Source organism: Mytilus californianus, unplaced genomic scaffold, assembly GCF_021869535.1.
Source record: "Mytilus californianus isolate M0D057914Y unplaced genomic scaffold, xbMytCali1.0.p SCAF_3, whole genome shotgun sequence".
In the NCBI taxonomy this organism is placed as follows: domain Eukaryota; kingdom Metazoa; phylum Mollusca; class Bivalvia; order Mytilida; family Mytilidae; genus Mytilus; species Mytilus californianus.
Window position 1 is genome coordinate 123,933,823 of NW_026262679.1, and position 27,105 is coordinate 123,960,927.

The window sequence follows — 27,105 nt, forward strand, 5'->3', positions numbered from 1 at the left end:
ATCAGTATTTCAAAAAACTATCCTTCTCAATTAAGAGTTCTTTTTATAATTCTTATACTAAACAATATAATTCTACACTTAAACAGCCAGATCATAATTATAAAAATATTGCCAAATACCTCCAACTTGTAGAGAATGAGTGAGGATACATTGATTTAGTTTCCAGAATACTACCATCCTCCAGCATCAAATCATTGTCTTTGTTGTTGTCATAGTTTCCACATAATCCTACAAATATTTAGTTTATTTCATCAGTATAATGTGGACAATTTGTAGAAGTTTTATTTTTGCTAATTTCTTGAGCTGGATAAAAATCAAGGTAATAAATTTGAACTCTGAGGATGTTCAGCATCAGGGACAAGAAAAACATGACAATAGAACCTTGTGAACAGGTTTGACCATTACAATTATAAAATTTAAACTCTACGAAAGGAAACTGTTCTACACTAACACTGTAAAGAATTTTTCTTACAATTGTCTATCCTTATAAATAGAAACTATATACTGTGGATTCAGCATTATTCGGGGGATACCTGGGTACATGTAAACCACGAATTTGAATGTTCAACGAAGTACATCTAAAGATTTGTATATAAACCTTGACAAAATCCACACAATTAAACATCCATGAAAATCGGTATCCACGAAAAATAACTGAATCCACAGTAATTCAAATCAAACATTCTTTTTTTTCTATTTCTCTTTTATCTTTACCATGTTTAGTATATAAGCAAGTATGTTGCTTTAGTTTTAAGAATTAACCCAGATGTATGGAATATTTTATATTATAATTCCAAGGCTATGAGTTTCTAGAAAGTAGCACATACCCTGTGTGTGATTATGATCCATAGGTGAAGAATACATGGCAACAGAGAGGTATTTGTATGTGCTGTGTACTCCATTTCTTACCAAAACATAGGATCCAGTTGGTAGATAAACCTGGAATTACATCAAATATTTTCTTTTAAATACAAAACCCATTGCTTTAAATATTATCTAGAAATAATCTTTTTCTTCTTTTTGTTTGATAATTCTTCATTTTGATTTTGTTAAATTTAAAAAAAAAAATTTAATTCTAAACTAACCATTGGGTCTATGCGATAAAATCTGCTTTTGACTTATCACATTCTTGTTGAAAATAAATGTACTAAGCATGGAATATTACAAGCTTTAATTTTTTTCTGTTTACATGTTGTGTTCACCTTTATTTTGTATTTCCCTCAGGATTTTTTCTCTTGGTTTGTATACTTCAAATTCAACAATGAGTTTCAAATCTTTGTAAACTACTGTTACCTCTAATTTTGCCAGTAAAATTTTACAAAAAAATAAAAACTTTGTATTCTAATGGGATTTTTTTCTTTCACTTTATTATCAAATGTTTTAATTTCTACAAAATATGGGTTACACATGCTTGATGAATGAAACAATCTGTAATTGACAAATATAATGCGTATCCATGTTGAAATGTGCATAGAGCAAGACATGATAGAATTTAAGAACCTTTGTGAGCACACTCATATACCCCACTCCCCCACATCATCACTGGGCAAACAAAATCTCACCAGATTCCTGAGTTGACTCTTTAAAATGATCGTGAATGACTTACTCTGTATTCATGTCCATTATTAAACCGTAAGATCTTTGTTCCTGGAGTTAGTTCATCATTAAGATACATCTTTGGATGTAAGTATGGGATATCCTCCTCATCAGGTCCACATCTATGTATCAGTATAACATCATCACCTGACCTAATGGCTACTACACATGTACAAATGGCATTGGTATCATTGCTACATCTTCTATTGAATATGTGTACCTGTTATATAATTACAAATGAAAAATGGCAAAGTTATGTTTCCAACAGCAAAAAATGCAAAATTTTAAAAATGAAACCCATGTTTTTCTTAATGTTCAAGTCTGCTTGTAGAATTTAGCATAGGTGGATCCAGGGGGCCCTGGGGGCCCTGCCCCCCCCCCCCCTTTTTGTGGGAAAAATTTGGTTGATTTTATAGGGAATCACTGAAGCATGACTGTAGCAGGCCCCCTCTTATGGCAGTCAGTGGGCCCCCCTTATAAAAAGTTCTGGATCCGCCAGTTTAGCTAAGAAAAAATATTATAACGGCACTTTATAATGTCATGTTCTAGGTAATACTCTTGCAATGTTTCCAAAATTTAATAAGAGGAAGTAGCTACTTTATTTAACAGAAAAATACAGAACCCTTCACTCTAAATGGTAACACGCAACAGGCTAAAACATAAGGGACTAACTGAAAGTCTTATTTCTAAGGGCCTAAGGCTTTGAAAAGTTGTGCAAGTAATATCAATTAAAGACTAAGGATGACCCATTAAACCATGTAAAAAATTGAAAAACAATGGAATATTTTAAATGTAATACTCAAAATTTAGTTCTTAATAAACCAGTATTAACCTTCCTGATAGGACCAATAGAAAAAGAAAGGATATGGGGTATCCATCCATGACACAAAATCAGTACATGCACAGTAAAAAACACAAAAAGCATATAAACTTACCTCATAGGGTAGCTCATCATGTTTGTATAGAACAAATTCTCCCTCGTTGAGATTGTTAAAGCTCCTGAAATTTTAAACAGATAATGTCATGAAAAACTTTAACCTTAGGCTTTATCTTAATGAAATGCAAAAAAATCTAATAGAAATAAGAAGATGTGGTATGAGTGCCAATGAGACATCTCCATCCAAGTCACAATGTGTAAAAAGTAAACAATTATAGGTCAAAGTACGGCCTTCAACACGGAGCCTTAGCTCACAACGAACAGCAAGCTATAAAGGACCCCAAAAAGATTAGTGTAAAACAATTCAAACAGGAAAACCAACGGTCTAATCTATATAAAAAACGAGAAAAGAGAAACACTTATGAATCACATCAACAAACGACAACCACTGAACAACAGGTTCCTGACTTAGGACAGGTGCATTTTTCAGAAAATATATATATTTTTAAAATATTTTTTCTGAATACTGTCTTTTGGTCATAATGAAGCTCATTTCCAAATTTCATTAAATTCCATGAAGGTTTAACAGAGATATTGATGTTTAAAAAACTTGTAACCACAGACTGAACCTAAATGCTGACGAGGACGGATTCATGATTTGCTATGTCTAACATTCACAACATAAACATCTCAGGCTAGAGAAAAACTTCAGCACTATGAAGAAAAGTACCCAGAATTCAACAAATCTGGGATAAGCAAATTTGAAAAGTTGAAATGTCTTAAATTATAACTCACCTTCCATCAAATGTACGTGTATGGTAATTTAGTGCCACACATTTCGCATATCTATCCATTATTGTTACCTATATCAATATAATAGATCAAATTATTATCAATTGATAGAATAGATAAACAAGAGTGCACACGCTGAAATGTCTCGCCTTCTTTACTAATCATTTATATTATGTTGATAGTCCTAAATATAAAGCTTTATTACAACTGTCACATAAACTTAACATTAACCAAGTAAACTAAACATTGACAAATGAACCATGAAAATGAGGTCAAGGTCAGATGAACCATGCTAGGCAGGCATGTACAGCTAACAATTCTTCCATACAACAAATAGAGTTGACCTATTGCTTTTAGTTTAAGAAAAACAGACCAAAACACAAAAACTTAACACTGAGCAATGAACCTTGAAAATGAGGTCAAGGTCAAATAAAACCTGCGTGACTGCCAAATAGATCATAAAATATTTCTATACACCAAATATAGTTGAACTATTGCATATAGTATAAGAAAAAAAGACCAAAACTCAAAAACTTAACTTTGACCACTGAACCATGAAAATAAGGTCAAGGTCAGATGACACCTGCCCGCTAGACATGTACACCTTACAATCATTCCATACACCAAATAAAGTAGACCTATGGCATACAGTATAAGAAAAACAGACCAAAACACAAAAACTTAACTATAACCACTGAACCATGAAAATGAGGTCAAGGTCAGATGACACCTGCCAGTTGGACATGTACACCTTACAGTCCTTCCATACACCGAATATACTAGACCTATTGCTTATAGTATCTGAGATATGGACTTGACCACCAAAACTTAACCTTGTTCACTGATCCATGAAATGAGGTCAAGGTCAAGTGAAAACTGTCTGACGGGCATGAGGACCTTGCAAGGTACGCACATACCAAATATAGTTGAACTATTGCACATAGTATTAGAAAAAAAGACCAAAACTCAAAAACTTAACTTTGACCACTGAACCATGAAAATGAGGTCAAGGTCAAATGACACCTGCCCGCTAGACATGTACACCTTACAATTATTCCATACACCAAATATAGTAGACCTATGGCATACAGTATAAGAAAAACAGACCAAAACACAAAAACTTAACTATAACCACTGAACCATGAAAATGAGGTCAAGGTCAGATGACACCTGCCAGTTGGACATGTACACCTTACAGTCCTTCCATACACCGAATATACTAGACCTATTGCTTATAGTATCTGAGATATGGACTTGACCACCAAAACTTAACCTTGTTCACTGATCCATGAAATGAGGTCGAGGTCAAGTGAAAACTGTCTGACGGGCATGAGGACCTTGCAAGGTACGCACATACCAAATATAGTTATCTTATTACTTATAATAAGAGAGAATCTAACATTACAAAAAATTTTAACTTTTTTTTCAAGTAGTCACTGAACCATGAAAATGAGGTCAAGGACATTGGACATGTGATTGACGGAAACTTCGTAACATGAGGCATCCATATACAAAGTATGAAGCCTCCAGACCTTCCACCTTCTAAAATATAAAGCTTTTAAGAAGTTAGCTAACGCCGCCGCCGCCGCCGCCGCCGTAGCCGCCGCCGCCGCCGCCGCCCGATCGCTATCCCTATGTCGAGCTTTCTGCGACAAAAGTCGCAGGCTCGACAAAAAAATGCATGAAAAACTTGAATCTAAAATTAAAAGTATACAACTTTTTGTACACTAGTTATGGTATTTGGCTTTTTAAAGGTAGACTAATGATATTTGCCTGAGCAATTATGGGACAAAACCTTATTTTAGCTGCTAACTTGATTTGTTATCCAATTTATGTTGGGTTTTTTTTCTAGTATGCAGACATTTAGACAAAACAGCTACAAATGTATTAGAAATTCTATTTTCAAATTTAATAAGTATTTTTCATTCATGAGCATTCCTCACAGTAAAGCAAATAACGTAACAGAACATACCTCAACATCCTCCTCATTCATGATGGCCTCGCTATAACTCATGCCTCCTGCCATAGCCTCTGATTCTACATCAATCATGGCCATCTGTTTACCATCCTTTAATGAGTCCATCACAGCATACACAGGTAATTCCATTTCCTCCATCCAATTATCCATGGTAAAACTAACACCACAACTGGACATTGCACGGTCTTGTTTGATAACTATCTGAGGTACCATTTCTCCACCACATGTAAGATTTTGTGAATTTCTGACTGTGATATCGACCCTGATGTGACAGTCGTCAGACATACAGAACATATTTGGGGGAAAACTTAATGATACATGTAGTTCTTCCTTTTCTCCTCCTTCTACCAATTCAAGACTGCTTTCTTTAACCTAAATATATTTTTAAAAATTAATAAAACTGATTAATCTCAAAAAGACTCGAAATTTTTTTTTAAGTGGTCATTACGGTATATTATTTGATAGGATAGTATATACATTTTCATCCTAACTTACCTTTATAACTGCCTGGATACTGTTACTAGGGTTCAATGGAGATGTAGTATTCCCACAATCATCACTGTAGCATAGATATAGGCCACATTGTATCTAAAAATAGAAAAAACAGTCACATAATATAATTGTTCACTAGCCTTTCAACACTGAGGTTGTGAGTTCAATCCAATCACATGGCAGGTGTGTTCGACTCTCATCTTAATTGACTAGGATTGCCAGTTTTCCTATCAAAGCTGGTGGTTCTCTGCAAGCTCTCTGGCTTCCTCCTCCAATAAAAACTAGCCAATAGTGAGGAAAGTGGCGTTAAACATCAACAATCAATCACTCAATCTCTTTTTATAACTATTTTGCAAATACAGTCTTATAATTTGATTTTTTTCACTTATTAAGACAACTCGTAAAGCCACAAAAACCATAGAAATGATTCCTTCTTACTTGATCATTGAATTATTAGAGGGTATTCTAATCATTCATTTGAACTATAAATACATGAATCTAAACCCATTGAGGATTTACAACTTCCGTACTTGAAAACCCCAGTAAAACAGAAAACTAAATGAGCAGTATCCTTACCATGGAACCATAGGTGAAATTTTTCAGCATTCCTGAATCAATTTTTTTCATTTTGAATAAATCCTCATTTTCCATCCATTCACCTCCAAATTTCTTGATTCTCCAAACAACAGAGTATTTTGTTGTATTATCTGAAGGACCTTCAAACTCACAGGAGAATTGAACTTTCTTTGTTGTTTCATTATACATCATCTCTGCCTCTGGTAACTTTTCGAGTAATGGATAAACTGAAAAATGAACCACAATTATATTTATTTTAGCATGCAGATCAATAGAGTTTAGTTTATAATCAATCTGAAATTTCATTCATAATACATATCTTTTTATTCAGCTTTTTTAATTTAACCAAAAAAGAAGTACTCCTTTTCCATTTAACCCTACCAGAATGTGTATTTACATTGAGCTGTAATTCATTTTTAAATTTTTTTCCATTAAATGGATACAGCGGTAACATAATTCATGGATTTCAATGTATTTTTTCTTGATCAATGATAACAACAAGTTTTACATGCTGTTGAATACAAGATCAATAGTATGTATTACCTTTTGTAGTACTCCACATATCATAGGACTCTACTGGACTACAGATCAGAGTTCTGTTCTCGGGACTTCTCTCGGAAGCATCGTAACATTTCCAGTCAATGAAACAGGTCTTTTCCTGCAAAAAGAAAAACAAATTGAGATATATTTTCTTGTCATAATTGCTTTGTTCATTGCATTCTTACAAATTAGTTCTTTAATGACTTTTATAAATAGAGCATTTAATAATTAAAATATTTCAATTAAGGTCAGAGAGAAAAATCAATCTATAAATACATTAGGTTTGTTTTTTCCTTACATATCATACATAAAAGATTTCTCAAAACAAAACTCAAAAAAACATTCCTGTTTTCAATTAAACAATATGAGAGCATTCACAAACATTATATAAATTTTCAATATATATTTCTCAACTTATAGTATGCAATTAAGCAAATATTGTTTTTGCAGCATGAATATTCAATTGTAGCTACTATTAACTGAGAAACATGTGCCACAAACAATGAAATTGATATCAAACATTTAAATTACCTTAAATTCACATTTTCCTGGTTCATTACAAGTATGACATTCATCATCAAACACGGTGAAGATACTCTCTGGTGTGTAGGTCATACCATCGTTAGATACACGGACAATGTAACTTCCTGTTTCTGGCATTGGACAAATCACTTCATTGAAGCTGATAAAGACAGCTTTTACCATTGTCTTGTTTTCATTGATAACAGTGTATTCCTCATTAGACAGCTAAAAGAATAAAGAATAGAAAAATGTAATTCTTTGAAGAAAATAAATATCACAGAATATAATGATATGAACATTTTCTATTTCTTTTATCCAAGATTAAAACCTAAATTATATCTATCTATCTATATATATATATATATATACAAGTCTAAATTGAAAACAATGTTCAAACCTATGATTGCATTGGATAAAAACCGCAATTTTTATACGTGTGCATGCAAAACAAATTTCTTGGTAGAGGGGTCTAAATACAGCAAAAACAACATTTTCAAAAAGACCAAAAAAGTGAAAAAGTATATTTTAACAAAACGCATTTGACTAGCAGGTTGAACAACAGATGTTCTTAAACCCTGCTGACTGCCATGGTGATTGCCAAATAAAGGGATCACCAGATGTAACAAAATGTATCTTAATTATTAATTTAATACTAAACAGAAAACAATAAACTTGCAGAAAAGATGGTATACCGCAAACATAAGGTGCAAAAAATGGTACACCATATCCGGATTTCGACAATTAATGTCTCTTCAGTGATGTTAGGAATCGAAACAGTATTTGGAAGGCCATATAATTTACCTCAATTTAGGATTGACTCTTGAATTTTGAATATATATATATATATTTCAAAGTTGACGCAACTTTGAAATTTTTGAATAATAAAGTTTTTAATTTTTATTACGTTGTAAAATGTAGTAGATCACCTTTGTATAAATACTTTCAATGTTTTTATCCCAAGAACATATAGTATGTGCATTGTGATGAAAAGATGAAGTTTCAAATGTTTTTTTATTTACCAATGGCATTGTAGACTCTTTGAAATATAAATTTTGACTATAGCATGATGTTGGTTTGTTTGACCTAACCAGTTATATCTACTTTCAATCTTAACAATGCATTTATACCCTTTGTTTTCACATTTTCCTTTCATAGAGTCCAAATTTCCTATAAAAACTTATTACTCTTTCTTTCCACACTTTCAATGCTTTTAATATGCTTTCTACTAACTTCAATTCTCTGGAGTTCACAAACTAGGTCTTCAGATTTGTAAAAATCATCTCCATAAACAACAATTTCTTTACAAGATTCCTCTGATATATCACAGAAACCATTCATGTGTAACCTCCAGAATTCTGGTGGCATGGTTATATTAACTGAACAATCAGCTCCTCCAAAATCTGCATCACATTCACAATGACCTGAAATGATAAAAAAAAAATAAGACATGCTTCACCCAATAGTTATTTATAAGGTCTATTCAACTCCAACAAAAGATATTTTACAAGACCAATTTGTGAACAAAAAATCATAACCAGACTTTTAGTGAACTGATTCTAGCATATGTATTTTATTCTAATCTGTCAAGAAATTAAATTATTCAGGCATAAACAACAATATGAAAACACTAATAAAAAATCTGATATCCCTCCTAAATACAATATCAAAAACGGACTTGTGACTTGCATACCTGGTATGGGGAACATCCATGATCCAGATGTATCTCCACTAAAAATAGCTAGACCAGTTACCATACTTGGTTCAGGATCTTTCCACATAGCAATTCCAGCCTCGCGCCCTAGTGAACCTTCTCCAACTTCTACTATGTGATCATCCCATCGTATCCAGTACTGTTTGTAATCATTACAATCCGTGGTGTTTTCCATCATAAAACTGACCTTTTCTTCATCATTCTTAGATATCGTGTATGTTGTATCATTGGCCCCACCTATTGTTACCATGGTGTTGTTTTCTCCTAATAAGATGACAGTCATGTTATCACAGGTTTTAGTTTTGAATGTAAGGAACTTGTTGTCTGGGACTTGTAGCTTGTACATGGACAGGTTTGTGTAAACATCACCACCACCAGGTGTCGCTATCATCATCTCTGAAAAAATAACAACCACAATTATTTCAATGATCAAAATGGTATCTTTTCTTTTTAAATTACGTATAATTTTCCATTGTATGTAATATAGGTCTCAGTTTAATGTATATTTTCTTGAAACAGGTCAGTTGATTTCAATCTCTTTCAAGATTTAATCAGAATCTAGTTCTTCTTGAAACATTACTCCTCACACAAAGCAGAACTTAACCTAAGAAAAAAATAACTGGTTCCTGTTGATTTATTCATTTTTTGTGGATACCAATTATTGTGGATCGAGGAAAACTGTATTTTCTGGATATTAGATTCTGTGGCTTTGCTAAGGTCTCCTTAAAAGCCTTATAGTAAGTTTGTACAGATTCTGATAATGAAAAAAGTTATTAACCATGTCTGCATGTTCCATGTTCTCCACATTGGTTAAAACATAACTTGTGTACTACATCATAACTTGACCACATTGTCACACTTCTTTGTATTTCTTCTCCACAGTGCTGTCGTATGGTTGCCAAGGACAACATAGCTGCTCTTAAATTGTCCATCATCTAAATATAACAAAAATATACACATTAAATAAAAGCTCTGTATAAATTACACATTAAATAAAAGCTCTGTATAAATACTAATTGTTGCTGCACAATATGATGCTAAAATAGTTTTGTTGGGTCTGTGATCTTATTATGATTAAAATACTTTGCATGCTTATAATATGATTTAACTAAAAATAATATCAGTTCACTGCTACTGTTTTTTTGTTAAATCTATTTTTACAGAATTCTTCATGTGAAGATGACTTAGTAAATACAATCACAGAGTAACAGCATGTAATAAAGGATACAAATCACTATTTAACCTCTAACCTGAATATCCTCAATACAAGTCTGTTTGATCTGTGTGAGCTGTGTATTAGGTATATCTTTACATAGCTGTCCCTCTGTACCATTGATGACAGTTGCTATACAGGCTGTTTCTGCATCATCATAAGTAATGTTAGACGGTGTTGGCCAATCAAAACCCTGTAACAGTAAAAATATTGAATTGTGTGAGCCAATCAAATCCCTGTAACAGACAATTTGGCCAAACGAAACATAAACTGAATATTCTGTTGGGTCAATAAATAAGTGTTTGAACATATTAAGTTTAATTACAAAAAAGGTTAAAAAGTAAAATATCCATTCAAATCCAAAAATATTTGAAAGACAAAAAAGTATAAAAATAGTCAACTCAATTATTTAAAAAAAAAAAAAAAGAATATTTACAAACCTGAGATCTGTATTCAGAATCAAATTCATACGGTCCATTCTCATCATCACAAAACTTTGGTTTGGATGACCTTTCACCCAGAGTATCAGTCACATCACCTATCAAATATCATTCACATGTTATTACACATATATATATATAGCTAATAACTGTTTCTTATATACTAGCAGCTGACATTTATTTTAAGGTATTCAACTGAGGATGCATAAATAAATGAAAATTTTACAACACGCCTAGTAATGTTATTTTTACATTTGAAGATGATGATTGTTTCAGGTCCATTGCCAAATAAAATGCATCTTCAGGACCAGAAAATGTTAATACAATGTGAATTTGAACCCTATTTTGTACTCTGACATTCTGAGGAACATAATTTACAAGTTACCAGTCCATAGGGAGACATGTCTACCTACTTGGACACATTATTCTGACTCCAGGCTGACCAGTCCATAGGGAGACATGTCAATGTACCTGGACACATAATCAGGGCGCTGATCAGTTTTTGCTCAGTCCTTAATACTTTGTGATTAGGGGAGAAGTAGCAAATACAAAGTCTTTGGTTTCATCCAGTAGGGGGGTTCAACCGATGATTTCTCACACTCGAGGCAAGCATAATACTGAAGCAGTATTTTTAATTTTCCATAATATTGTATGATTTACATTATGACAAGGTATATCAGCTGATATTCACTTCTAGTTATTCAAAAGTCAGATTCATTTGATAAATAGAAGAATAATAATGTCAAAAATGTGTATCATATGATTGATTGATTGATGGTTGCTTAACGTCCAGTGGCAAATATTTAATGCATGTTCAGGACAACTGTATCACATGATGTATCATACCAATAGATCAAAATCAGTCAATTTCACCAGCTAAGTATATATTATATCCTACCATATTGATCACCAATAACAGAACACATTCCTTTGATTTGGTCCACATCACAATCCCCCTCCATTTCCTGTGGACAGCTGCAGTAAGTCATTAGTTCTGGGGATTTCATGGAGGAACAATATCCTGTCAAAAGGCTCTCATTTCTCTTCACTCTATAAAATTAATTCAAGTAATAAAATATAATCCAAATTAACATGGTAATAACTAGGGATTCAACATAAAATTTGGCACCTTTTGGTTACAGAACATTTTGGATGAAAGGTTGTGGCCAAGGTTTTCCTAAAGTTTTTATCTGGAAAATGCATAAAATCATAGTATATTGACAATATCACAAAATGCATTGACTTCTGAGCCTGTATTCTTATGAATAGATTGTAATTTTGAGCATTAAGGCTTTAGAAACATATCCATTTAAGAAACAAATTGTAGCCTTTTTGATATTTTATGATTAAGTTGAAATTCATGACCATATTTTGCCAAAAAATAACCTCATACTTTGGCATTTATTTTTAAAAAGTTCATATCACAATTGTGAACTAACTTTTAATTTGGTGTGACTGAAACTTCTTGTAATCTACCAAATTTTAACCTGATATGTGACAGAAGAGCAGATGGATGGATGGACAAACAAAAAGATGTACACACACACAAACACAAAAAAGTATTGACTCCTTCCTCCATAGGCGGGGCATAAAACCAGAATGTTAGAAAATATAAACTTATAGCATCATCTTCAGCATACTCAAAATTTCACCAACAACCTTAAGAAACATCATGTAATTTGTAAATTTCAGTAAAATGCTTGACTTGTAATTTCAAAGTAATTCCCATCCTAACAAACATTCTCTATATTAGCATGATATTTGATTGGTACAAATACCTGAATTTTTTTAAATAAGTATTTATTATTGTATTTTCTTTCTTCTTTTTATCATTTAATACTTATGTTTATAAAAAAATATATATACCTCCAAGAAAGTGAGAGTGCTTCTTTTACTAATCCTGGAACATTGTACAATTCTCCATCTGATTTCTGTAGATCATTGCTCTTCATACCATCAAACATTCCACACAAACCTTTAGTATTGTCAAGGTCAACTACTGACCCCTGAACCCAAATATTCAAATATGGTGATCTGGTTTCTGTTTCTACAAGAACTGTGATAATGGTTCCTGTTGGTAACATAATCTGAAAAAATAAAATGCAAAAACATAAAAGTTGTGTTTCATCACAGTACCATGAGTCCAAGGACAGTAAGATGAGACTCGGAGACAGGTTAACAACACTCAAACATTGATTTCACTGCCATAATGTGGGGGGTAGAAGGTGTTGTCATCCAGAATTTCCAAAAAACAAATGCTTAATCTGAATTTCGAAAGAAATAAAGCATTTTTTCCTGGATCCTGAAAAATTAATCATTAATTCCCTAGTCCTGATAAGTGTAAATCCTAAATTCCAGGAAAAATAAAGGACCAATCCATACGTCGTCAAAAAGGTTCTCCTGCCCCTCCATAATTTGTACTGTGATAATATAACTGACTTCTAAACAGACATTTATATGGTATTTTATACAGCAATTCTATTATAAATCTAATGACAGATTTGCAGATAGGTAAAACAGACAATCATCCTTGCAACTTCTTTTGGGGAATATTATCAGCAGCACTGTAAAGTATCAAAACAAAGACAGGCAAATACCTTACCAGGGACCCCTTTATTCAGAATGAAAAAGAAAACTAATTTTACTGAAATGAACAAAACCTTCCCTATCCCCCTTTTATGGGGAAAGTTTGTCTGAAATATTTTACTTACCTTGAACATCTTTCCATCAACTGCACGATAAATATCTGTTCCTTTCTCCATTTGTTTTTCGTAAATCTTAACAAGTAATGGCCACTTATGTTCTGGCTCTTTTTTTGGGCCACATACATCAATGACAGCAACACCAGCACCAGATCTGATAGCTACCGCACAAACTCTAGACGCTTTACCATCAAAACTTCTGTAGAAAGCTTGTATCTGAAGATTATTAAATAGTATTTAAGGTCATGAAAAATAAATACAGACATGTATGTGCCAATATCAACTGAAATGCTTTTCCAGGGAGACACGGATGATAGCTTTGCATGAAATATCTATTTTCTATTGGCCTTATTCAAAATGAATGTATTTTCATGTTTCATGATCTTTACAGAAAAAATTTCGTTTTTCAAAAAAGAAAATTCAATTTTCATTTTTCCCCCAAAAAAATACTCCAATTAAGTGACATAAATATTTTTATATTTAATTCATGGTATTATGATAAGAGTTTCAGCAATATAATATTTTTGTAGGGTTCTATATTTTTCAAAAAAGATGATAAATAATGGTATAGCATAAAATTAACTACTTTTAACTGGAATAACAACTCTCACTATAATTCTTCTATCTAAATCCAAATTCGATTACTTTACCTCATAAGGTTTTGAAGTATGCTTGTACAGGGTAAACTCTCCTTCCAAAAAGTGGTTGAATTGTCTACAATACATTAAACAATTTTTACATTACCAGTACATCATAAAATGTGATCAGAACAAAAACTGTTACAATAGATTTCTTAATACAAGTTAATGGTACACTCTAGAACATAACACATTATTATTCAACATTATACAGGGTAGTTTTTGTTGACTGCATGAATCAAATAAAATGCACATTTTAAATTTGACACTGTTTTAATCATTAAATTTCTTACTGGTCAATATTACCACTACAAGGTGTAAAGTATCATTTTTCCTATTATAATAACATTACATTGCTTTTAATCATTACATTAAATTGCTTTAATCCCTTTCCTTCCAAATTTGACACATAATATACTGTTTAAGTATACTAAATGAAACTTACGTCCCATCAAACGTCGTGATGTGTCCCACTGTAACAGATTCACAGAATGAAACCATGTCCTTATCTTTTACAGTTACCTGAAATGTTCAGTAAAAAAGTGAGTTTTTAAATGACATTACTGAAACTAATCTCAAACTAGAAAAAAAAAACTGCTTATCACTTAGGAAGATGATAAAAGGATGACAGTTTTTGCTTTTCTATATTTATTTCCATTTTACATGAAACAATTATGTACTATATAATAAAGCTTTTAAAACAAAAATCTTGTACATACCTCTACAGTAAAGAATGAGTGTTCATCTGAATCAACAAAATCAGATTCAACTTTTCCAGAAAATTCCACTTTTCTCATCTGGTCTCCATCAATTAAATTATCAATCTTAGCTTTAACAGGAACTTCAAATTCTTCTTTCCAATTCTCATTGGTTATCATAATGTCACATGACTTTTTGTCATTTTCTGGTTTGATCACTAACTGTGAAGATTTTCCACTGACACAGAAATCATCATAATACTCAGTGACCGTAGTAACAGATAATTTAATGTGACAGTTGTCTTTGTTGTCATTGATACTGCAGAAAAAGCTAGGTGGCGCCATGGGTCGAAATGTTACTTCTACACTGCTGTTGCCTTCTTCTACAGTAATCATCTTGTCAGAAGTTATCTTTTCAAATAAGTAAACACATTTAATGGCATTCAAGATATTCTTTTGTTTTGTGTTGTTGGGTTGCTTTCTCACATAAATTTTTGTTCATATATTTATGATATTAGACAATAAAGTAAGCAACATCACAAAGATTCTTAATTACATAGCACTGATAAACCTTTTAAAAGCTTAATATAAAGCTTAAACAAACTTGTATGCTCAGAATTGTAGTCACTGAATTTTTAGGTTTTCCAGTTATTTCAATGGTCTTACTATTTAAATGATCTCTTTCTGGAACCTGGTGTTTTAATTATCGCATACTCATATATCTTTCACAGCAAACATTAAAGATCTAAAACTGGTAAAAATTAACACTCTGGTTCCTCGCCAAGCTTTGGCTATATTTTTTGTCCTTATCAGTTTTTCATTAGCTCTTCATGTTTTAAATAAAGTTTGGATTTTCAAATATTTTGGATTCGAGCATCACTGAAGAGACATTTATTATGGAAATGCACAGCTGGTGCTGTAAAATTGGTACCTTTTATGTTTATAAGTTAATGAAAATGCTTTCTGTATTGGAAATTTTTATTTTGAATTGTTGCTCAAAGTTAAAACTGATGCATAAATTCTATACACCTTCTGTTACCACTTGCTATAAGAAACTTCTATAATACGAACCTTGACATCAGCTACAATCTCATTACTTTGTCTGAAGGCTCCTGTTGTTGCATTACATCTATCTTGTATGCATGCTTTAACTCCACAGTGTAACTAAAATAATATTTTGTAATAAAAATTAAACATATAACATTAATCTTGTAATTACAGTATATTAACAGATCAATTCCAAGGCATTTTGAAGTGGGTTTTTTTTTTTTGGAGGAAGGGTAAAGTTTGATTTAAAATATGCATGTTTGCTAAAAGCTGCAACTGAAATTGATGCTCTAAAAGGAAATTATCTATTGATATGAAGAAGGATGGAATGTTTGATAAATTGAAACCAGGTTGAGACAGCAATGCTGGCTTGGCCACACCTAACCCTTTTAATATAGGAAAATTGTTCTTATCAACTTAAAGAAATAGAAAATCATTGAAACATTGTTGTTTGTCTTGTAAATGCAACTTGCTAGTTTAACATTTATAAGATTGTGGATGTATTTGGTATCTCATTCCTAGAAAAATATACAAACAGCTTTTTTTAACAAAAAAATAACATCAGAAGGCAATACAAGGAATCTAAAGATAAATTAGTACAGACATTTGTATCTGTTATTTTACAGATAAAAAAATATCTACTTATGTTTTATTCAGGAAGTGTTAGATGAGATTTTAGTCTTTTGTAGACGAAATGCACGTCTGGCGTACATAATATTAATCCTGGTATCTAAAATGTGTTTATTGTAAATATCTATCTAATTTGAAAATGAGTGTACTTCTACAGTACAGCAATACTTTGTAATTCTGAATTAAATGAAGCACTTACCTTGGTACCGAATGCCAGATCAACAACATGTTTCCTATCCAGGAATACTTTGATTTCTTCTGTCATTTCATTGTGTATTTCAGATGCTATGACGACAGAGTCCTTGACCCAGTATACATGATATTCTATACTGTCGTTGGTATTTTGGATTGTAGAAAACTCACAGGACAATGTCAAGTTTCCATCAACAGGCAGACTGCTTACTTCAACTTCAGGATTTTTGGGTATGACTGGGTAGTCTCCATCTATTTGGTAGAATTCGAAAATAAATTTTATTTAATATACTATGAAACTTGTTTAAACCAGACTTTTACACCAATACAATATATTTATATCCTATATATATTAACCAACTCTCTAAACCAAACTAATTCTCCAGTCCTTACGGTGTACGGCTTTAAATATGACTTGTATATATAAAATATAAAATAACTATATGTTTATTTCTATATCTTTTATACTAATACTTTTTAACTTCTTTTAAAAACTATGACTTATGCACCTAAAATGACTATTACCTTTATCACAAGCCCAGTCTTCATAGATAAAACCAGGGTATGACACAAACTTGTCCTTATAATCAGCTGCAACAGATTTTGACAGGTAACAAATACCCAGGGCTGGTATAAATTCGTAGGATTTACAGATAAAGTCTGTTTCCTGAAAACACAACCTGCGACACTGTGTGTTGTATGTCACACTGGAGATCTCCTTGTCATTATGTTCTAGTAGAGAAAATCCTGAATACCTTGTCCAGGTAAGTCCTCTCTTGCCGCATGGATCTGAAAATAAAGCATTTGTAATGTAACATTTTTGATAGATTGTTTCAATTTATACATAAGAGCACACAATTTTAATAAACTTTCTTAACAATCTCTATTTTGTATTTGTACCAAAAAGCTTTAGTAAACAAAAAATTATGATGAACTAAGGTTCCTCAATAATGTCTTGAAATTGGCCATTGATTAAAATACTCTCACTAATTATTTTCATAAAGCCTATCAGAGTGGTCAGAATTGTAATGTCTGTATTCAATATATTCTCACTTACCATTTACACATAGCCATTCAGAGTGGTCAGAATTGGTGTTGTCTGTGAGTTCTGCAGAGGCTGAGAAATCATCACCACTAAATAAAGAACAGTTCTGTGTAACCTTGTCAAGGTCAAATCCATCACATACAGGGGCTTCTCTCTGGGCCATACAAGCATCCTGACAGTTGGTGACATTATTGTCACTCATTATTTCAGATATTTGTTCTCCCATCACAGCTTTGTTTTGTTGTGTATACCATGCAATGTCCAATATTCCACAAGAATCTGAAAAACATAACATTTACAGTAAACAGAATCTTACAATTTCTCTAGATGATTTAAAAGAGGCACCTGGACAGACAGACACAGTTTAGTGAGCTATGATATAGTTTCTATTGACATTATGGTTTCAAGGCTATTTAACTAATTAATCTTTATAATTTCAGTAACACTTGGATCCTCTTGTAAAATAAGGAAGTTCAACCAACTTCTATAACAACCTTCTCAGGAATTTAATAACTGTTATTTCACTGGGTGAATCAAAATATTAGAAACTCAGACTAATAAACTGATACTTTACCTTTTTGAGACAGTCCCTGTAAATGTGGAACCATCAATTTCCTGATTCAAAACAGTACAATAAATATTTCAATAAAAATTCTATTACACTGTCAATTGGTATCTTAAGAAAGGGAATATAGCAACCTACCTTTAGCTACCTGCCACTGTGTGTAGTTAACTGTTGGGTCACAATACTGATAAATGTCATTAGGGTTGAACTCTCCTGGCTCATAGCATATATTGTCAATCAGACAAGCTGTAGTCTATAATACAGACAAATATATGTAAATAATAATTCAAACAATCAAAGAGTTCCATTCTTCACACTGAAGAACCATTTTATTATATAAACAGTGATAAAAAAAAAAATTTCAACAAACTAAAATAAATATTCTTATCAATATGCCCTTGCATCAAACAATTCATTATCAGTACTGCATCATCTTTGTTCATATCATTTCTTTTTAAATTCAGAGTTTTATGTACAGAAAATAATGTGGCAAAATTTAACACACATTTAAAATTGGGCAAGTAATTTTTAAAGTACAATATGTATTGAAGGCCATTTATTAACAATGTATTACTGAGGATTATCAGAGATCTGTACTTATAAATGTTCAAGATAATGTTTTTATTTACTCTTCTGCTTCTGGTCAGCAATGCAATTTTTTCCATTTTATCTTATTCTGGACCTTTTTCTACTTTTCCTGATCAAACTATCCCATATTAAAGTATTCAACATATATTTAATAGATAAATATACAATAGCATTCTCGTAGGTCTCTGGTGGAGAGTTGTATCATAGTCAATCATATCACATCTTCTTATTTTTATATTTGGTGGTTAGTAATTGATAGTTATATATTAATACAATGTGATTTTATCTCCATCTTTTGACTGGCATTGATTATACCATATTTGCAAATTGTATATATAATAAAGCATGCTTTTAATGTGATTTAAGCTATTTCATATATACTACTGTGATATTAAACCTCTGTTGTGAGGTCCTTACTGCATGAGCATGCTTCAATAACAGTCATTTTATCACATACATAAATTCCATAAATAATTAATCTTAACATGCTGACTCGGTTTAAAATAATATATAAACAAACTGAAAAGCTTTTTCATTTTGTGGTACAAATTATTGCATTTAACATTATGCACAACATATAAATTGTTGCCATGCAGATTATACATATGCGTGCATACATTTACCTGGATATCAGACTGCAATCAAGAAAGGTGTGTTTATTACAACTTAAATCATTTCAAAGTCAATCTTCTCACAATTTATATGTGTATAATGAATGTCTATATATATATATATATATATATGTATAGAAAAAAAAATTTATCTTGTATTCAGGATCCAAAGTCTATTTACTAAAACTATTACAAATTATTAAATCCTGATAAAAGTCAGTCAGTCTACTTGCTACCCTAAATTTGACCAACTAGACTTTGTGAAATTTGCCTTTTCAGAATCCTTAGTACTATTGGTAGCTTCCTTTAGTGTACACTTTTGAAAAAAATACCTATGAAAGGTAAAATTGGGTAACTTTAAAATAAGAGGTCAAATTATTAACAAAATGAAACTAAAAAATAATTAACCATATATTTCTCAAAGATATTTTCCATATCAGAATGGTAACAGTTCTAAAAAAGCAAAAACCATTATGCAAATAACAAAATAATTCAATATAATTATAACTTATCAAAATTAGCATTAAAAAAATAAGGTTTAGTATTATCCTCATATAAAAATCAGGCATAATATAAAGGTTCTAAGAGATTTTATAAAACATATGTATATATATATATATATATATATATAATAGACCTTTACCCGTCATATCTTTATTGTCAATCCTGTCTCAAAATTACTATGGTAACAATAAATATACATTTCAATTGCGTAAAAGAAACAATAGTCTACATGCTTAAATTGAAGAGACTTAAAGTATACTATACAGTTCATCAATAAGAGTGTAAGGAAAATATGTCAACAAAATAGTTTTCATCAAAATGATCCTACCTTTTCTGTGCAAGTCAGTGCTGACACATCACATGTATAGCATAGAGAATCATATACAAGATAGTTGGAAATGTCACTCAAGATTTCTCCGGTATTATTGTTACTGATTTGGACTTGATAACTTCCCCTGGATGGTGGTGTACATTCCAGTTCATTATATGTTATAAATGTAGCATTCACCCTAACAGCACTGCCAACAGACTGAAATGTAGCTTCAGATTGCTGAAACAAAACAAACAAAATGGTGGACATTCAGCTATGTTATAAATGTAGCATTCACCCTAACAGCACTGCCAACAGACTGAAATGTAGCTTCAGATTGCTGAAACAAAACAAACAAAATGGTGGACATTCAGCTATGTTATAAACGTAGCATTCACCCTAACAGCACTCCCAACAGACTGAAATGTAGCTTCAGATTGCTGAAACAAAACAAACAAAATGGTGGACATTCAGCTATGTTATAAACGTAGCATTCACCCTAACAGCACTCCCAACAGACTGAAATGTAGCTTCAGATTGCTGAAACAAAACAAACAAAATGGTGGACATTCAGCTATGTTATAAACGTAGCATTCACCCTAACAGCACTCCCAACAGACTGAAATGTAGCTTCAGATTGCTGAAACAAAACAAACAAAATGGTGGACATTCAGCTATGTTATAAACGTAGCATTCACCCTAACAGCACTGCCAACAAACTGAAATGTTACTCCTGATTGCTGAAAGAAAACAAACAAAATGGTGGATATTCAGCTATGTCATAACAAATAATATAATGTTGTCTCTACAAAACAAACTTATTTAAAAAATTACAATATCTTAGGCTCTTATTGTTCAATCATTACCATACAAATGTGAAAAGGGTCCTTGGTTGCCCATAGATCTCAGTAGGGTGCTGTAAGTGGCATTAAACACCAACATTCAATCAATCAAGTGTAGTTGGTCTACTTAGCTTCACTTATTAAAAAAGTATGTAAAAGACATAACCCAGGGCAAAATTTGATCATTTAAAAAAATATGGAAACAAACCTCACATTGTTTACCTTTATTTCTTTATCTACATGTTCCTACCTCAAGTGTAGTAAAGTAACAACTAAGTGATTCCACATCTAGAGTTTGTTCTGTAAACAGGATGACATCTTCACAAGTACTGGTCCTAAGGTCACACAAACCATCCCCATCAATAAATAAGATAGCAGGTTTCTCTCCTTCCTGAACATTACAATCCAATCCTAAACGTCCAGTGTTACAATTACAGTTGCCTAAAACATATTATTCAACCAATAAATAAACAAAATTACACCAATCAAAATTCAAAATATTCAATTTTTATTTTGTAAATTTTTATAGCACTTTCTCTTGTATCAAAATGTATTTTTCAAAATAGAATAAAATATCTAGAAAAAAAAGTGTTGTATCAAATGCCAGAAAGGAGTAAGTTCGGCCCCGTTTATTAAGTTCAATGTATCAAGATAATAAATGTTTTAAGTTGATGAAAAGATATATGAGAAAGTTAAATAGAAATATTTTTTTCAAAGTTTTATTTTAAAAGCATTGATTTTTACACCCCAAATAGGTAAAAAATAGAGGTTTTTGCGAAATTTGACAAAATCGTCCAGATTTCAACCACATTAAGGCCTAGGAAACATAGAGCACAGGTGTCGACAAACTGAATATTCAATTCAGATATGTAAAATTTCAAAACAAACTTGCCCAAAAAATCAATTGAAATTTACCCGTTTTCTATTAATTTTCGTGTAAAATCAAATGAGTGCTATTTGTGACATCATGAATATAACGCAAGTAAGTAAATTCTAAACAAAAACAAGAATGTGTCTGTAGTACACGGATGCCCCACTCGCACTATTATTTTCTATGTTCAGTGGACCGTGAAATTGGGGTAAAAACTCTAATTTGGCTTTAAAATTAGAAAGGTCATATCATAGGGAACATGTGTATTAAGTTTCAAGTTGATTGGACTTCAACTTCAGCAAAAACTACCTTGACCAAAAACTTTAACCTGAAGCTGGACAGACGGACGAATGGACAGACTAAAGAACGGACGCACAGACCGAAAAACATAATGCCCCTCTACTATCGTAGGTGGGGTATAAAAATATATTTCCTATTTAGTCATTGTATAAGCTATGATTCATTGTGATATTGGTCAATAAATAACTAGAAAAGGGGCCATTTTAGGTGCTTATCGAACCTACTACTTTGACATTAATCAGTTTATCAGAACAGCTGAGTGGACCAAAGCTAAGGAATATATTTATCATTCATTAACATACCTTCTACACAAGTCCCAGCATTACCACATTCAGCCAGACATAATTGGCCTAAGATTTCATCTGGTGGACCAGGATTAGGACCAAAACCATTAGTCCATGTACTCATGTTAAATGGGAGAAGTATCTGAGCTTGCTGTTTCATATTTTCTAGTGCAGTTTGTACCCATAAAGATGAATCTGTGATCTAAAATTTATCCAGCATAATATTTAGAAATTCGTTTAAAAGTTATACTTTTGTTACTAGTTCATCAAATATAAACAATGTATTACCTGATTCTATATTTCTTATAAAATTTGGTGTTAATTTTTGTGAATTTTAATTGTAGTGATAGTCAGGTTGTTCATTTTCTCTTTTCAATAATTTTACATTTTGTCATGTCTGGCTTTTAATAACCGCCTTACGGCATAGGTTTTGCTCATTGTTGAAGGCCATATGCTGACCTATAGCCGTTTGCCTCTACTTCATTTGGTCTTTATATTTCTATCTTCTGAGAAGTGCAACATGTTGTTTCTGATAACTTTTAATATTCTACAATAAATACTATAAAGAATATTTTGAGCCTGTATAGATCATTATGTTGTTACCTGAACATCTTGTACACAGTTTTCAAAAGCTCTATCATACATAACACCTGGAGCATTCTTTAGAATGTTGTAGGATTTTTTTAGCCTAATACCTCCACACTGGTATCTGGCTAGTTCCTCATCGGTACCACCATTTGAGGGCCAATTTGGAATCTAAAATTAAAAATAATTCAATTGATTTTCAATAGCACTGTTAAAATATCTAGATGATGCAAATCATTTTCAATAAATGATCATCACAACTAAATTTTGTTTGTTGAATGTTTTGTTTTACTATGTATGAGGCACAGATTTAGTCAAAATTATTGTATTTGAGGAGCTCTTGAAATATTTCATGACCTCCATAATTCAAATTCAGGATATCCATAAATCATTGAGGACTTCCTGAAAAAAAACTCCTTTTGTCAGTAGAATACAGAAGAATGGAAGGTAGCAATAAACATCTGGTAAATATTATAGTTCACAAGATTTCTTGAAAGCCATCTTTTCCAAAAATTAGGTCCATTTATCTGTAAAATAATCAAAAAAGAAATACAATATTTTCAAAATTTCAATCTAGGTAGTGTGCTTCTAATCACAAAGAAGCTTTGGTCCAAGTTTGATAAAATTCCATGAATGTGTGACAAAGTTATTGATGTTTAAAACATTTTAACCACAGACGAAATCTAAAATGTTGATGCTGGTGACAACAGTGGATTGTTTGCTTGTCTTGATTCTGCAACAAACTGTTGCAGGCTTGACTAAAAAGAAGAGATTTTATAATTCAGACAGTAACTAGATGACTTACCGGTTCATCATAATTAGGATCATATTCAAAGGGAGGAAACTGGAACTGACCTACATCCTCAGTACACTTCGTAGGAAATAATGACTTGCTAACTAACTGACTAGTAATATCAATACCCCCTACAACATAAGAGGAAAAGATTTTATGTATTACAATCAAACTATCCTTTTCCATCATCTATACTGAATATACTTTTCATTTGTCAACTTTACTACTCATATTTTAAAGATGCTACTGGTTTATGAATCTTCATGGCAATTTGTTGATTAGTTTTATAAATAACAATAAAGCACTATTTGAACTTTCCCTCAGAAACAAAGCTTATGTAAGATATATTTATTTGATTCCCTATTTTGATATCAACAAGCGAACAAAAATAGAAAATTTAAGTGTAATTCAATTGTTACCATCTGTTTCAAATGGGCAGATAACTCTATCCAATTGCTCTCCACAAGTCTGAGATTCTTTACAGAAGCAATAAGATTCTGGTGTCAAATCCTCAGCAGTACCAGATGGACATTCTCCTGTGTACAGGGATTTGGATGGATCTACCCTAAAATTCATAATTAATGTAAAATTAAATACAATTTATTTATTTTCATAGATTTCATCAAAGAGGCAGATGATACCACAGTGACATTCAAAACTCATAAGTTGAGAGAAACAGACAACGTCATGGCAAAAAACAAATGACATAATTAAAGAAAAAAATGAACTTAAATATACTGATAAGTCTATCAAAAACCTAGAATTAAAGTTTTCTTTTTCTTGTATCACAACAAAATTAATCCAAAATGTCAACGAAAATCTATAATAGTACACGACAATGTCTTCATATTGGACTGTTTTATACAAAGGCAATATAATAAAACTCTGATATTGTTTTTATCTTTACCTCCAGCTCAAAGAGAAACTGTCTGCTCTGGTGTCTATTATTTCGCTCATTGTGCCATCAGGGGACATAATATCATCCATTGAATTCTCATTAAAACTTCCACACAAACCTGAAATAATGACATATGGGTAAAATCAGAAATTATTTTAAGATTATTTCTGATACAGTGCTAAGTAGACCTTGAAGAAAACAGTCCATGTTTTAAGTGTAGAATAAACTTCATTACAGTTAAACAAGAAGTGACTGTCCGTAAGATAAAAAAAAATTTCTTGCATGGTAAAACTCAGCATGATACAATTCATCATACTCAATCTTAATATTACTATTCTATACCTTCAGTCTGTCCATAATCAGCAGCTGAGGCCTTGATCCATACATTCAGTAAATTATAACTTGGAACAGCACTTCTCATAATTGTTACAGTAGTACCAGTAGGAAACACGGCCTATAATAATAAGACAATTGTTATGATCTTTTGTAAATGTCTTTTTTATGAAATTGAACACAAAGAAAATTAGTACCATAAATTCAAATTTTTTTTAGATGTTTTTATTATTGCAAGTATTGTGACTGGATAGGTTTTGCAAAAATAAATAACTTGCATTTTAAATTTTGAAATCATTATTTGCTTGCAGCATTTCCTAAAATTGCAAATTAATGTTTCACATTTTTGTCCATTATTCAAGAATCACAATAATAAATGCAGTCAAAAATATCTAAATTTACAGTATTGACTACAACATAAACCATTTAAAATAGACTTTCTTTTCGTTCATACACTTCATGTATGTGTACACACTTCAAACATGTTTATACGCTTCATACATGTGTGGAGGTGATTATGTAAACATAACAAAATTCATAAGACAAAGAGATGTCATATAACTATACACTTAACCAGCACAATCTGATGACACACTATATATTTTGTAAAATGGAAACATTATATTTTTATAATATTGTCATTTAAGATGAAATGAGTTTTCTGTAAAAGAATTTTATCTTTAATCTAATTTGTTTAAATTTTAGCATGCAACAGGCCATGCATAAGCCAGTTCTACAACTCTTTCTACTATACTACACTCTAAAAAAAATCATAAATATCAATGCTAAAAAAATCAGTTACTTCTGTTTTAAACTCTTTACCTTGATTGTTCGACCTTCATAGTATCTGTAAATCTTAAATCCAGGATGAAGGTCACCATTTCTGAAAAGCTTTACTCTGATTGGATAAGTAGATGTAGTTGTTACATCCTGAGGTCCACATTTATCCACAAGGAGAACATCGTCAAAGATTTTTACCGCTACAGCGCAATTACAGGAAGCCCCACCGGTACATTGACGATATAATGCATGAACTGAATAGGGTAGCTTTTTGTGTTTGTATAAAACAAATTCTCCTGTACGGTAATTGTTGAAGAATCTAAAAAGACATAAGAAATTCTATACAAACTAATACATGGATGGCTGGAGTGAAAATGATAAAGGTACAATATCACAGATCTTTGTAAGTTTTAACTTGAAAATGCTGGAAAATTATTTGAAAAAATAAAACAAATAAATTATTTAACTGTCATATTTTCGTATATATGTTTAAAAGAAAATTTTAATAATAGGTGCACATTTGTATAAAGGATTCATAAATCATTGAAAATCTTCCAAAAAATTATTCTCAAGTTCCCATTTCCATTAAGTCCATAGATTCATTATGTGTATAAAATTAAACTGTGTATGGAATAAAGGAACATTGGCATTGGGATATCTGGATATTTCTTTGTGTTTTATGTCCTTGAAGGATTCCGGTGTTGAAGGCAAATTTTTCATAGTCTGTGGTAAATTCATTCACAATTTCACTACAATATGTGTAATTTAGAACCTGATAGACGGTATAGATACTTGTTGATTGTTGAGGGTTGTATGTTGACCTTTAAATGTTTTTTCTTGTCTTAATATGTAATTGTGTTACTACATGTATCTTATTGACCTTTACTCACATCTTTTATTCAGATTTATTCAATAACATATTGTATCCATTCAACAGACATAGAAAAAAGATATACTTTATGAAAGTTTATGCCAATGTTCAGATGTAGCATATTCAAATAATTCATCAACCAACATTTATACACAAAATACATACACTCCATCAAAGGTCGTAATATGTGGATCATTGACCGATATACATAAAGCTCTTCTGTCTTGGTCTATAACATTCAACTAAAAAATAAGGTGAAAACTATAATGGGAAAAAGATAA

The 27,105-nt window shown here is 31.6% G+C and overlaps 1 protein-coding gene across 1 annotated transcript in view; it reads right to left on the reverse strand.

The window, feature by feature from the left end:
* Nucleotides 1-27,105, reverse strand: part of LOC127733748 (uncharacterized) — a 161,745-nt gene that overhangs the window by 100,846 nt on the left and 33,794 nt on the right. The window contains exons 27-62 of the mRNA XM_052243063.1: nt 26,990-27,066; nt 25,996-26,272; nt 25,183-25,294; nt 24,850-24,958; nt 24,362-24,507; nt 23,955-24,073; nt 23,168-23,320; nt 22,583-22,766; nt 21,360-21,550; nt 20,286-20,507; nt 18,393-18,507; nt 17,702-17,968; nt 17,170-17,433; nt 16,652-16,896; nt 15,847-15,939; nt 14,797-15,186; nt 14,523-14,599; nt 14,090-14,153; nt 13,449-13,655; nt 12,604-12,824; nt 11,636-11,787; nt 10,738-10,835; nt 10,335-10,490; nt 9,863-10,019; nt 9,064-9,480; nt 8,604-8,794; nt 7,383-7,598; nt 6,855-6,969; nt 6,312-6,538; nt 5,739-5,831; nt 5,238-5,615; nt 3,269-3,336; nt 2,532-2,595; nt 1,607-1,816; nt 828-939; nt 120-228 (exon numbers count right to left, since the gene is read on the reverse strand). Of these exons, the coding sequence (XP_052099023.1) occupies nt 120-228; nt 828-939; nt 1,607-1,816; nt 2,532-2,595; nt 3,269-3,336; nt 5,238-5,615; nt 5,739-5,831; nt 6,312-6,538; nt 6,855-6,969; nt 7,383-7,598; nt 8,604-8,794; nt 9,064-9,480; nt 9,863-10,019; nt 10,335-10,490; nt 10,738-10,835; nt 11,636-11,787; nt 12,604-12,824; nt 13,449-13,655; nt 14,090-14,153; nt 14,523-14,599; nt 14,797-15,186; nt 15,847-15,939; nt 16,652-16,896; nt 17,170-17,433; nt 17,702-17,968; nt 18,393-18,507; nt 20,286-20,507; nt 21,360-21,550; nt 22,583-22,766; nt 23,168-23,320; nt 23,955-24,073; nt 24,362-24,507; nt 24,850-24,958; nt 25,183-25,294; nt 25,996-26,272; nt 26,990-27,066 (6,296 nt within the window). The remainder of the gene's footprint in view (nt 1-119; nt 229-827; nt 940-1,606; nt 1,817-2,531; nt 2,596-3,268; nt 3,337-5,237; nt 5,616-5,738; nt 5,832-6,311; nt 6,539-6,854; nt 6,970-7,382; nt 7,599-8,603; nt 8,795-9,063; nt 9,481-9,862; nt 10,020-10,334; nt 10,491-10,737; nt 10,836-11,635; nt 11,788-12,603; nt 12,825-13,448; nt 13,656-14,089; nt 14,154-14,522; nt 14,600-14,796; nt 15,187-15,846; nt 15,940-16,651; nt 16,897-17,169; nt 17,434-17,701; nt 17,969-18,392; nt 18,508-20,285; nt 20,508-21,359; nt 21,551-22,582; nt 22,767-23,167; nt 23,321-23,954; nt 24,074-24,361; nt 24,508-24,849; nt 24,959-25,182; nt 25,295-25,995; nt 26,273-26,989; nt 27,067-27,105) is intronic.